The sequence below is a fragment of the Thalassophryne amazonica genome, chromosome 10 (assembly GCF_902500255.1).
Source record: "Thalassophryne amazonica chromosome 10, fThaAma1.1, whole genome shotgun sequence".
Lineage (NCBI taxonomy): Eukaryota > Metazoa > Chordata > Actinopteri > Batrachoidiformes > Batrachoididae > Thalassophryne > Thalassophryne amazonica.
In genome coordinates this window covers 349,472-363,680 of record NC_047112.1, presented here as the reverse complement: position 1 = coordinate 363,680, position 14,209 = coordinate 349,472, and the positions used below count along the sequence as shown (strand labels likewise).

Below are 14,209 nucleotides of genomic sequence, written 5' to 3'. Positions count from 1 at the left end.
TCTGTGCTCAGATGGAGATGGTCTTCTGGCTTCTGTCCATGCTGGCTAACCGGGACAAAGAAGAGATGTCTCGGACACTGCTAGCCCTGTCAAGCTCTCAAGACAGCTGCATTGCTATGCGAAAGTCTGGGTGCGTTCCTCTCCTAGTCCAGATCCTTCATGAAGCTCCAAGTAGCGATTCCAAGGAGACTTTAATAGGTGGCACAACAGGGTGCAGCAGGGAGGCCAAGTCCAGGACCAGTGCTACTCTGCACAACATCATCTACTCTCAGCCAGATGAAGGCCAAGCCCGCAGGGAGATGAGGGTGCTTCATATGCTGGAACAGATCCGAAGCTACTGCGACAGTGGCTGGGACTGGATAGAGAGCCACACTGGTACCCCATCACCTGCAGGAGCCAAAACCACAGGTGAGTCTAATTGTAGCAGAGCAAAGCTCAAGGTGAGTCCCCTTTCAACCAGAAGCAAAAGAAGCAACACAGGTGACTCCCCTCTAAATCTGAAGGAAGCAAATTTTCCAGTGAGGACCCACATACAAAGCATTCCAAATCACAGAGAGCAAGAGTCCACCCAAATACTGAGGAACCCAAAATATAGGTGAGTCCCTATAAATCCAGAGAACCACAAAGACCCATTATTGCAAACTTCTGCACATGAAAAGGTATTGAAAAGACAAATGAGTCCAGTTCCTCTAACCTTGGCAGAACCCAAACCACCAGTAAGTACAGCTCCTCTTAAGTATGGAGGAGCAAAATCCACTAGCAAGTTTGGTCCCTAAAGGTCAAGGAATTGAAACCACTGATACGTCAGGGGTCACCAGATGGTGAAGCAACCAAAACCACCTGTGAATGACATTCGCTCTACAGCAGTGGTGTCCAAAGACATTTCAGAAAGGGCCGAGAGGATATCACCTGCTGAAGTCAGTGGCTGCAAAGAAAACCTGCACCCTCTTCCATTTCTGCAATGTCCTTGGACACTACTACTCTCCAGCAACAGGAACAAACAACATCAGTGAGCTTAGGTCCTCATATCATGGAAGAGCCTAAACCAAGATGTACTTGATGGTGCCACAGTCAGACATTTTCACACTTTCCTATCAAAATAACATCACTTTAAAATATTTGTGTTTTCCGTAACTAAAGGTTTCCTTGTTAGCTGAAAAACCGTTTCAAGTTACAGATGCACATTTTCACAGGACAGCCACAGAGGTTTGGATATAAGTGGTAAGGCACTAAAAAGACATGGTTTTATTTGGTCTCCAGAAATCCCTGAGCCTGTGGACCCTCAGATATGCCAGGCCATGTGTGCCATCATGAAGCTTTCCTTTGAAGAGGAGTACCGACGAGCCATGAATGAACTAGGTTTGAACATGATGCCAGAATTCTTTAAAACACTTAAACACTGAGGTTTGGTTTTGAAGATGTGCTTTTTCCAGGTGGACTTCAGGCAGTGGCTGACCTGATTCACCTGGACCAGGATATGTTCGGGATGCAGAATGATCCCATCAACATGGCTCTGCGCCGCTACGCAGGGATGGCTCTGACTAACCTCACATTCGGGGATGTTGCCAATAAGGTAGGGATGGAGTAGGGTGACTAAATCAGACTCAAACTCTTCACTCAGTCATTGGTCCAGACCTGAGCTGTAAAAAAAGTCAAACCTACAGACAGTGGATGATTTTTATGGGATGATTTCCTATTTTCATTGACATCATTTGATGCATCACAACAATAAAGTCTTTTTAAAACAATTCAATTTATCAGGCGTGGCTCTATCAGGCGTGGCACAAACCAGATGGACACAAATGCAAGCTCACTAAACTGATAAAGTTCAGATGGTTTAATAACAGGCAGGGGTTTGGCACACAGGAGGTCCAGCAGCAAGGTAAAAGTAGCAAAAAGGCAAGAGGCTGAGACGTGGTACAATAAACAGGCACAGGTCAAAAAACACGGTGTACGGGCTATCAAAGGCAAAGCAAAGTCAAGGTCAAAAAATGAGGCAGAGTCAAAATACATGCAGGCAAAAAAACAAAGCGAGGAACAGGGCAACGATCTGGCTGTGAGACTGTGAAGGCTTAAGTAACTGGTGGTGTAATTAGTGAAACAAGATGCAGGTGTCAGTGGAAGTTCTGGAAGGGGGTGTGACTAGTGAACAAAGATATGCAAGGGGCAAGATAGTGAAGGCAAGAAAACAGAGTGGAGTGATGAAAGAGACAAAGACACGTGAACAGGTGCAAGAGTGAAGGCTGATGAAAACACAGGGCAAAAAGAGCCATAGTGAGAGCTGGTGCAGGGGCAATCAAAGAAGATGAGGCAAAGACAGAAACCATGGACAGAATAAAATACAACTATAACCAGGACAGAGCGTGAACATAAGAACTGAAAACAAAATCTGACATTAAAGCATAAATGAAATCACAAATGAGATGAGCCAAAATAAACTACTGATAAACAGAGAATAAACATGTTGTGAAAGTGTAGGTACACGGACCCACAACAGGGGGCGCAATGAACGGACAATGGAGAAAAGTAAAGAACAAGTTTTACTGTTGTGAAAAAGCACAACCAATACAACAATTAATAATTTGGAGGTGTAAGCCGAAATCTGCTGGTGTCGTGTGGGCAGGCTCGAAGGTAGGAGACGTCCGTCCTAGTCGAACCGGAACCACCCAGATCTCCTCTGCCACCGAAACCCAGAAGTACTGGAACCGCCAAGTCCCGAATTCCCAGGTGGCCACTGCCTTCGCTCGTCGGATCCGGTACTGCTGGCGGGAAAGAGCACAAACACACAGGTAGGAATGCGACAGCACCCAGTAGAGGGAGAGGGGCGAAGCCGCCTCCACCTCTTGTTACAATGAAGCAGGAAAGGTGAGTACTTATCCGAGCAAGTTGCTTTCTGTAATCAGCTGTCCTGAAAAGGTTTAGCAAGGTTTATCAGAATCTTTAATATATGTTTGCAGAGAAGGATTACCTTAAACTCAAGGCGATATCTCTGCACTGAGGTGGAGACGCCGTCCTACTGATATACCTCCGTGCTGAGTGGAACAGCTGTGTCCAGTGATGGGTGACAGCTGTCACCCAGGCTGCTCCCATAAGGTGGCAGCGCCCTCTGGTGCCTGGAGCCCGCACTCCAGGCAGGGCGCCCTCTGGTGGTGGTGGGCCAGCAGTACCTCCTCTTCAGCGGCCCACACAACAGGACCCCCCCCCTCAACGGGCGCCTCCTGGCGCACGACCGGGCTTGTCCGGATGGCGACGGTAGAAGTCGGCCAGGAGGGCCGGGTCCAGGATGAAGCCCTTCTTCACCCAGGAGCGCTCCTCGGGACCGTACCCCTCCCAGCCCACCAGATACTGAAAACCCCGGCCCATCCGACGGACGTCGAGGAGCCGGCGCACAGTCCAAGCCGGTTCCCCGTCGATGATCCGTGCCGGTGCCGGACCCGGGGTGCAGAGGGGTGAGGTGTGATGGGGTTTTATCCGGGAAACATGAAAAACTGGATGGATCCGCAGTGAGGCCGGAAGCTGGAGCCTCACTGCGGCGGGGTTGATGACCTTGAGGATCTTGAAAGGTCCGATGTACCGTTCCTGGAGTTTTGGAGAGTCCACCTGCAGAGGAATGTCCTTGGTGGACAACCAGACCTCCTGCCCAGGACGATACTTGGGGGCCGGGGCCCGCCGCCGGTCTGCATGTTTCTTCGCCCTCGTCCGGGCCTTCAATAAAGCAGAGCGGGCGGCACGCCACACCCGACGGCACTTCCGTAGGTGGGCCTGGACCGAGGGTACACCGACCTCTCCCTCAACCACCGGAAACAAGGGGGGCTGATACCCCAAGCACACCTCAAAAGGGGAGAGGCCGGTGGCTGACGACACTTGACTGTTGTGGGCGTACTCGATCCAGGCCAGGTGGGTACTCCAGGCCGTCGGGTGCGCGGCTGTCACACAGCGAAGTGTCTGCTCCAGTTCCTGATTTGCCCGCTCTGCTTGCCCGTTGGTCTGGGGGTGGTACCCAGACGAGAGGCTGACCGTGGCCCCCAGTTCCCGGCAGAAGCTCCTCCAGACGTGCGAGATGAACTGGGGACCGCGATCGGAGACGATGTCTGATGGTATCCCATGCAGACGGACGACGTGGTGGACCAAGAGGTCCGCGGTCTCCTGGGCCGTTGGTAGCTTCGGGAGGGCCACGAAGTGGGCCGCCTTGGAGAAACGGTCCACTACCGTGAAGACGACGGTGTTTCCCTGGGACGGCGGGAGGCCCGTGACAAAGTCCAGACCGATGTGGGACCAGGGGCGATGTGGGACGGGCAGCGGCTGTAGCAACCCTGAGGTCTTTTGGTGGTTGGCCTTGCCCCTGGCGCAGGTGGTACAGGCCTGGACGTAGTCCCGGACGTCTGCCTCTAGGGACGCCCACCAGAAGCGCTGCCGGACGACTGCCACGGTCCTTTGCACCCCAGGGTGACAAGAGAGCTTAGAACCGTGACAGAAGTCCAGGACTGCAGCCCTAGCTTCTGGTGGGACGTATAGTCTGTTCTTTGGTCCGATTCCGGGGTCCGGGTCACGGGTCAGGGCCTCCCGGATGGTCTTCTCCACGTCCCAGGTGAGGGCGGCCACGATAGCGGACTCCGGGATAATGTGATCCGGGGGATCCGACGATTCCGTTTTGACTTCGTCTTCGTGTACCCGGGACAATGCATCCGATCTTTGATTCTTGGTCCCGGGACGGTAGGTAATCCGGAAGTCAAAACGGCCAAAGAACAGTGACCAGCGGGCTTGCCTGGGGTTCAGCCGCTTGGCGGTCCTGATGTACTCCAGGTTCCGATGGTCAGTGAAAACCGTGAATGGCACGGATGTTCCCTCCAACAGATGTCTCCACTCTTCGAGGGCCTCTTTCACAGCAAGGAGTTCCCGATTGCCGACGTCATAGTTCCGTTCAGCGGGGGTCAACCTGCGGGAAAAATAGGCACACGGGTGAAGGACCTTATCGGTCTTCCCGCCCTGGGAGAGCACCGCTCCTATCCCTGAGTCCGAGGCATCCACTTCAACCACTAACTGGTGGCTAGGATCGGGCTGCACCAGCACTGGTGCAGACGAAAAGCGCCGTTTCAACTCCTTGAACGCGGCTTCGCACCGATCCGACCAGGTGAAGGGGACTTTTGGAGAGGTTAGGGCTGTCAGGGGGGCTAACTACCTGACTGTAGCCCTTAATGAACCTCCTGTAGAAATTAGCAAAGCCGAGGAACTGTTGCAGCTTCCTACGGCTTGTGGGTTGGGGCCAATCTCTCACCGCCGCAACCTTGGCCGGATCAGGGGCGACGGAGTCAGAGGAGATGATAAACCCCAAGAAGGACAAAGAAGTGCGGTGGAATTCACACTTCTCGCCCTTCACAAACAGGCGATTCTCCAACAACCGCTGTAGGACCTGACGGACATGCCGGACATGAGTCTCAGGATCCGGGGAAAAGATGAGTATATCGTCTAGATACACGAAGACGAACCGGTGCAGGAAGTCCCGCAAGACATCGTTTACCAACGCTTGGAAAGTCGCGGGAGCATTAGTGAGACCGAACGGCATGACCAGGTACTCAAAATGACCTAACGGGGTGTTGAATGCCGTCTTCCATTCGTCTCCCTTCCGGATCCGAACCAAATGATACGCATTCCTAAGATCAAGCTTGGTGAAGATTTTGGCTCCATGCAAAGGGGTGAACACTGAATCCAATAAGGGCAACGGGTATCGGTTGCGAACCGTGATTTCGTTCAACCCCCTATAATCAATGCATGGACGAAGACCGCCATCCTTTTTACCCACAAAAAAGAAACCAGCACCCATCGGAGAGGTGGAATTCCGGATCTACCCGGCAGCTAATGAGTCCCGGATGTAGGTCTCCATTGATTCACGCTCCGGCCGTGAGAGGTTGTACAGCCTACTGGACGGGAACTCACTGCCTGGAACCAAATCAATGGCACAATCATACGGGCGGTGGGGAGGAAGCGTGAGAGCCAGATCCTTGCTGAACACGTCAGCGAGGTCATGGTACTCCGCCGGCACCGCCTTCAGATTGGGCGGGATTCGGACCTCCTCCTTAGCTTGGGAGCCGGGAGGAACCGAGGAACCTAGACACTCCCGATGGCAGGTTTCGCTCCACTGAACCACTACCCCGGACGGCCAATCGATCCGGGGATTGTGCTTTAGCATCCAGGGAAAACCCAAAACCACACGGGAGGTGGCCTGAGTCACAAAGAACTCGATCACCTCCCGGTGGTTACCTGACACCACCAGAGTTACTGGAGGTGTCTTATGCGTGATTGGTGGGAGTAGGGAGCCATCTAGTGCCCGAACCTGTACAGGCGAGGTAAGAGCCACCAGAGGGAGCCCTATCTCCCTGGCCCATCTACTGTCTAGCAGATTCCCCTCAGAGCCCGTGTCCACCAGTGCTGGGGCCTTCAGGGTTGAATCCTCATACAGGATCGTGACTGGGAGTCGTGTGGCAATGTGGGTGTGTCCCACGTGAATGTTTCGGCCCACCCCTGGCCCAGTCTCTAGGGGCGGGCGTTGGTGTTTAACCACTCGGGGCAGTCGTTTGCGAGATGCTCACTCGAGCCACAAACATAACAAGCTCCGTAGGCCCGCCTCCTTCGTGCTCCAGGTGCCCTAAATGTTGCCCTGCTCGTGTCCATAGCTTCGTCAGCAGGGGGAGCCGTAGGTGCACGGAGCGCAGGAACAGAGGAGCGTGGGGAGGGCGGAGCTCGGTCGGAACCGGAAGGGAGAGGGACGACGCGTGCCTGGCCACGCCCTTCGCCTCGTTCCCGATGGCGTTCTTCTAACCGGTTGTCGAGTCGTATGACCAGATCGATGAGCCCATCTAAGTCCCGCGGTTCGTCCTTCGCCACCAGGTGCTCTTTTAGGACCAGTGACAGTCCGTTTACAAAGGCGGCGCGGAGGGCAGTGCTATTCCAGCCGGATCTCGCTGCCGCGATGCGGAAGGCGACTGCATAGGCAGCTGCGCTCCGATGCCCCTGTCTCATTGACAGTAGCGCGGTTGAAGCGGTCTCTCCTCTGTTGGGATGGTCGAACACCGTTCTGAGCTCCCGTACAAACCCATCGTATGTATGAAGGAGCCGTGAGTTCTGCTCCCAGAGCGCTGTAGCCCAAGCGCGTGCCTCCCCGCGAAGCAGGTTTATTACATAAGCTACTTTGCTAGCGTCAGTCGCGTACATCACGGGACGCTGTGCGAAGACGAGCGAACACTGCATCAGAAAATCCGCGCACGTCTCCACACAGCCTCCGTACGGTTCTGGAGGGCTTATGTATGCTTCTGGGGACGGAGGAAGGGACCGTTGAACGACCAGTGGAACGTCACTTTCACGCGCAGGGTCCTCGGGAGGGAGAGCCGCAGCGGCGCCCGGAGGGCGCGCCTCCACTTGTGCGGCGAGAGCCTCCACCCTGCGGTTTAGGAGAACGTGCTGCTCGGTCATTAAATCGATCCGAGAGGTGAAAGCGGTGAGGATCCGCTGCAACTCACCGATTACCCCTCCCGAAGCCGCCGACGCGCCTTGTTCTTCCATTGGCCGTTCAACAGCCGGTTGACGCCCCTCGGGATCCATGACGCTGGCCGAGATATCCTGTTGTGAAAGTGTAGGTACACGGACCCACAACAGGGGGCGCAATGAACGGACAATGGAGAAAAGTAAAGAACAAGTTTTACTGTTGTGAAAAAGCACAACCAATACAACAATTAATAATTTGGAGGTGTAAGCCGAAATCTGCTGGTGTCGTGTGGGCAGGCTCGAAGGTAGGAGACGTCCGTCCTAGTCGAACCGGAACCACCCAGATCTCCTCTGCCACCGAAACCCAGAAGTACTGGAACCGCCAAGTCCCGAATTCCCAGGTGGCCACTGCCTTCGCTCGTCGGATCCGGTACTGCTGGCGGGAAAGAGCACAAACACACAGGTAGGAATGCGACAGCACCCAGTAGAGGGAGAGGGGCGAAGCCGCCTCCACCTCTTGTTACAATGAAGCAGGAAAGGTGAGTACTTATCCGAGCAAGTTGCTTTCTGTAATCAGCTGTCCTGAAAAGGTTTAGCAAGGTTTATCAGAATCTTTAATATATGTTTGCAGAGAAGGATTACCTTAAACTCAAGGCGATATGTCGGCACTGAGGTGGAGACGCCGTCCTACTGACATACCTCCGTGCTGAGTGGAACAGCTGTGTCCAGTGATGGGTGACAGCTGTCACCCAGGCTGCTCCCATAAGGTGGCAGCGCCCTCTGGTGCCTGGAGCCTGCACTCCAGGCAGGGCGCCCTCTGGTGGTGGTGGGCCAGCAATACCTCCTCTTCAGCGGCCCACACAACAAAACAAACCCGATGACTACAGAATAATGCAATTAATGAAACAAAATAACTGATAAACAGAAAATGCAATAAATAACAGATGGAGCATAATCAGATAAGAAACACGGAAGATGAATAATAACCAACCAAACCCAGTGACTAAAGCTTAATAAATGTGATAAACAGAATGAAACTAAGATGAAAGCAACTAAGGGAGCAAGAGTGAAAGCAAATAATAAAGCTAAACTAAATACGTGGCAAAGAAAAGATACACAGAGACTAAAAGAAACAAAATCAATCATAACATGACAATGATAAAATGATGTCTAGTAACTTCCTACTTTTTAACTTTGATAAGACTGAAATGATGGTTCTTGGTCCAGTGAGACATCGGCATCAGTTTGACCAGCTGGCACTCAGCCTGGGTTCCTGTGTCATACATCATACGGACTAAATGAGGAACCTTGGGGTAATTTTTGATCCCACGTTGTCTTTTGACCTCCACTGTTGTGTGGGCCGCCAGAAGAGGAGGTACTGCTGGCCCACCACCAGAGGGCGCCCTGCCTGAAGTGCGGGCTTCAGGTACGAGGGGGCGCTGCCGCCTTACAGGAACAGCCGAGGTGACAGCTGTCACTCATCAACTATGACAGCTGTCACCGATCATCTGCACTTCACCCTGGATAAAAGCAGGATGACACCTCCACCACGTCGCCGAGATATCGTACTTCTTTGAGAGGTAACTTTCTCTGCCTGCGTACTATATTGATTGATTCTAAGAGCTATTGTGTTGCAGCTGTCTACCCAGAGGACCGGCGTGGGTCGCGACTGTTTCGTCCTTCTTCCCGTCAGATAAGTGGTACTCAGACGCTGCACGAGTGTGTGTAGAGGTGGAGGTGGAATTCCCACCGTTATTGTTACGGGGTGTATACACACCCACACTTGACTGTCTTTGTTCTCCGCCAGCAGTACCAGATCCGACACGCTGAGACGGTGGCCACCTGGGGATTTCGGGACTTGGCGGCTCCAGTATCCTTCGGGTTCAATGGCGGTGGAAATCGTGTGGTTCCGGTTCATCTCCAGACGGACGTCTCCTATTGTCGAGCCTGCCCACACGACACCTTCATTCATTGACTTGTATTTATTCTATAATCAGCTGTGTGTGGTTGTGACATTCACAACAGTAAAGTGTTCACATTTAACTTCCTCTATTGTCCGTTCATTTGCGCCCCCTGTTGTGGGTCCGTGTCACTACACTTTCCCAACAGGATATCTCGGTCTGCGTCATGGACTCCGAGGGGCGTCACCCAGCTGTTGAACGATCAATGGGAGAGCAGGGAGCGCAGGCGTCTGCAGGAGGCGTGATTGGTGAGCTGCAGCACATCCTCACCGCCTTTACTGCTCGGTTGGATCAGATGACCGAGCAAAACATCCTCCTGAACCGCAGGGTGGAGGCTCTCTCCGCACAGGTGGCGGCGAGCGCTCAGGGCGCTGCGGCAGCTCCTCCTCCTGCCGACCCTGTGCAAGAAATGAATGTTCCAGTGGTCCTTCAACAACCCCTCCCACCATCCCCTGAAGCATACATAAGCCCCCCAGTGCCGTACGGAGGTTGTGTGGAGACGTGCGCGGACTTTCTCATGCAATGTTCGATCGTCTTTGCACAACGTCCCGTCATGTACGCGTCTGATGCTAGTAAAGTAGCTTATGTAATTAATCTGCTTCGAGGAGAGGCACGCGCTTGGGCTACGGCACTTTGGGAGCAAAATTCACGGCTCCTTCATACGTATACTGGGTTTGTGAGGGAGTTCAGAACAGTGTTTGATCACCCTAACAGAGGAGAGACCGCTTCAACAGTGCTGCTGTCAATGCGACAGGGGCGCCGGCGCGCAGCCGAATATGCAGTCGACTTCCGCATCGCGGCTGCGAGGTCCGGCTGGAATAACGTTGCGCTCCGCGCCGCCTTCGTAAACGGACTGTCGTCGGTCCTGAAGGAGCACCTGGTAGCTAAGGAAGAACCGCGGGATTTAGATGGGCTTATCGATCTCGTTATACGGTTAGACAATCGGTTGGAGGAACGCCGTCGGGAGCGAGGCGAAGGACGTGGCCGGGCACGCGCCGTCCCTCTCCCTTCCGGGTTCAAAAAGGTTCCGCCCTCCCCACACTCCACAGCCGCAGCGCTCCGTGGGGCAACAGCTCCCCCTGCTGACGTTGCTAGGGAAACGCACAGTGCCAAAATGAGAACAGCTGACAGAATGAGGAGGCTGGTCCACGGGGAGTGTTTTATCTGCGGCTCAAAAGAGCACATGCAGAAAAACTGCCCCAAACGGCCAAAACGACAACACCCGCCCTTAGAGACTGGGCTAAGGGGGGGTCATAACATTCACGTGGGACACACACATATCGCCACACGACTCCCAGTCACAATCCTGAGCGGGGATTTAACCCTTCAAGCCCCAGCACTGGTGGACACGGGGTCCGAAGGGAATCTGCTAGACAGCAGATGGGCAAGGGAGGTAGGGCTCCCTCTGGTGGCGCTTCCTTCGCCATTGCAGGTGCGGGCACTAGATGGCACCCTTCTCCCTTTAATCATGCACAAGACACCACCTGTAACTCTGGTGGTGTCTGGGAATCATTGGGAGGAGATCGAGTTTTTTGTGACTCCTTCTACCTCCCGCGTGATTTTGGGCTTCCCGTGGATGCTAAAACACAATCCCCGGATTGATTGGCCGTCCGGGGTGGTGGTACAGTGGAGCGAGACCTGCCATCGGGTGTGTTTAGGATCCTCGGTCCCCACCGGTTCCCAGGCTAAGGAGCAGGTCAAAGTCCCTCCCAATCTGTCGGCGGTGCCGGTTGAGTGCCACGATCTTGCTGACATTTTCAGCAAGGATCGGGCACTCACCGTTCCCCCGCACCGTCCGTACGATTGCGCCATCGATTTGATTCCAGGCGTGGAGTTCCCGTCCAGCAGGCTGTACAACCTCTCACGACCTGAGCGCGAATCGATGAAGACCTACATCCGGGACTCCTTAGCTGCCGGGCTGATCCGGAACTCCACCTCCCCGATGGGAGCAGGTTTCTTTTTTGTGGGCAAGAAAGATGGCGGTCTTCGTCCATGCATTGATTATCGGGGGCTGAACGAGATCACGGTTCGCAACCGATACCCGTTGCCTTTGTTGGATTCAGTGTTCATCCCCCTGCATGGAGCCAAAATATTCACAAAGCTGGATCTTAGGAACGCATATCACCTAGTTCGGGTCCGGAAGGGAGACGAGTGGAAGACGGCATTCAACACCCCGTTAGGTCACTTTGAGTACCTGGTCATGCCGTTCGGCCTCACTAACGCCCCCGCGACGTTCCAAGCTTTGGTAAATGACGTCTTGCGGGACTTCCTGCACCGATTCGTCTTCGTGTATCTGGACGATATACTCATTTTTTCTCTGGACCCTGAGACTCATGTACGGCATGTACATCAGGTCCTGCAGCGGTTGTTGGAGAACCGGCTGTTTGTGAAGGGCGAGAAGTGTGAGTTTCACCGCACCTCTTTGTCCTTCCTGGGGTTTATCATCTCCTCCAACTCCGTCGCCCCGGATCCAGCCAAGGTCGCGGCAGTGAGAGACTGGCCCCAACCTACGAGCCGGAGGAAGCTGCAACAGTTCCTCGGCTTCGCAAATTTTTACAGGAGGTTCATTAAGGGGTATAGTCAGGTAGTTAGCCCCCTGACAGCCCTGACCTCACCAAAAGTTCCCTTCACCTGGTCGGATCAGTGCGATGCCGCGTTCAGGGAGTTGAAACAGCGCTTCTCGACTGCAGCCCGATCCAAGTCGCCAGTTTGTGGTTGAAGTGGACGCCTCTGACTCAGGGATAGGAGCCGTGCTATCCCAGAGCGGAGAGACCGATAAGGTTCTTCACCCGTGTGCCTATTTCTCCCGCAGGTTGACCCCAGCAGAGCGGAACTATGACGTGGGCAATCGAGAGCTCCTTGCGGTGAAAGAGGCTCTTGAGGAGTGGAGACACCTGCTGGAGGGGGCGTCAGTGCCTTTCACGGTCTTTACTGACCACCGGAACCTGGAGTATATCAGGACCGCCAAGCGACTGAACCCCAGGCAAGCCCGCTGGTCACTGTTCTTCGGCCGTTTTGACTTCCGGATCACCTAGCGCCCCGGGACCAAAAACCAGAGGTCGGATGCCTTGTCCCGGGTGCATGAACATGAAGTCAAGACCGAGCTGTCGGATCCACCGGAACCCATCGTACCACAGTCCACTATAGTGGCTACCCTTACCTGGGACGTGGAGAAGACCGTCCGGGAGGCCCTGGCACGGAGCCCGGATCCCGGAACAGGGCCGAAGAACAGACTATACGCCCCACCAGAAACCAGGGCTGCCGTCCTGGACTTCTGTCACGGGTCCAAGCTCTCCTGCCACCCAGGGGTGCGTAGGACCGTGGCAGTGGTCCGGCAGCACTTCTGGTGGGCGTCTCTGGAGGCTGATGTCCGGGCTTACATCCAGGCCTGCACCACCTGTGCCAGGGGCAAGGCGGACCACCAAAAGGCACAGGGACTTCTTCAGCCGCTTCCTGTGCCTCATCGCCCCTGGTCTCACATTGGTCTGGATTTCGTCACGGGCCTCCCGCCGTCCCGGGGGCACACCACCATCCTCACGATAGTGGACCGGTTCTCCAAGGTGGCCCACTTCGTGGCCCTCCCGAAGCCCCCGTCAGCCCAGGAGACAGCGGATCTCCTGGTCCACCATGTCGTCCGTCTGCATGGGATACCAACAGACATCGTCTCGGATCGCGGTCCCCAGTTTTCTTCGCAGGTTTGGAGAAGTTTCTGCCGGGAACTGGGGGCCACCGTGAGCCTCTCGTCTGGGTATCACCCTCAGACTAACGGACAGGCTGAACGGGCCAATCAAGAGCTGGAGCAGGCCGTGCGATGTACTACATCCGCACACCCCACGGCTTGGAGTGAACACCTGGCCTGGATCGAGTACGCGCATAACAGCCAAGTGTCCTCTGCCACCGCCCTCTCCCCGTTCGAGGTGTGTCTGGGGTACCAGCCCCCTTTGTTTCCTGTGGTGGAGGGAGAGGTCGGTGTGCCCTCGGTCCAGGCCCACCTGCGGAGATGCCGTCGGGTGTGGCGCACCGCCCGTTCGGCCTTGTTGAGGGCCTGGACGAGGGCAAAGGCCCATGCAGACCGTCGACGGTCCCCGGCTCCCGCATATCAGCCCGGGCAGGAGGTATGGCTATCCACACGGGACATACCTCTCCAGGTGGCTTCCCCCAAATTAAAGGACCGCTACATAGGGCCTTTCCGGATCCTCAAGGTCCTCAGTCCCACCGTAGTGAGGCTCCAACTCCCGGCCTCACTGCGGATCCATCCAGTCTTTCATGTGTCTCGGTTGAAACCGCATCACACCTCACCCCTCTGTACTCCCGGTCCGGCGCCGCCTCCTGCCCGTATCATCGACGGGGAGCCAGCTTGGACAGTACGCCGACTCTTGGATGTCCGTCGAATGGGCCGGGGCTTCCAATATTTGGTGGACTGGGAGGGGTATGGACCCGAAGAACGCTCCTGGGTGAAGAGGAGCTTCATCCTGGACCCGGCCCTCCTGGTCGATTTCTACCGACGCCACCCAGACAAGCCTGGTCGGGCGCCAGGAGGTGCCCGTTGAGGGGGGGGGTCCTGTTGTGTGGGCCGCCAGAAGAGGAGGTACTGCTGGCCCACCACCAGAGGGCGCCCTGCCTGAAGTGTGGGCTTCAGGTACGAGGGGGCGCTGCCGCCTTACAGGAACAGCCGAGGTGACAGCTGTCACTCATCAACTATGACAGCTGTCACCGATCATCTGCACTTCACCCTGGATAAAAGCAGGATGACACCTCCACCACGTCGC

The 14,209-nt window shown here is 55.0% G+C and overlaps 1 protein-coding gene across 1 annotated transcript in view; it reads left to right on the top strand.

Moving 5' to 3' along the window:
• apc2 (APC regulator of WNT signaling pathway 2) overlaps positions 1 to 14,209 on the top strand; it is a 234,378-nt gene that overhangs the window by 162,270 nt on the left and 57,899 nt on the right. Inside the window, 3 exon segments of the mRNA XM_034179257.1 lie at positions 12 to 408; positions 1,261 to 1,359; positions 1,434 to 1,573. Of these exon segments, the coding sequence (XP_034035148.1) occupies positions 12 to 408; positions 1,261 to 1,359; positions 1,434 to 1,573 (636 nt within the window).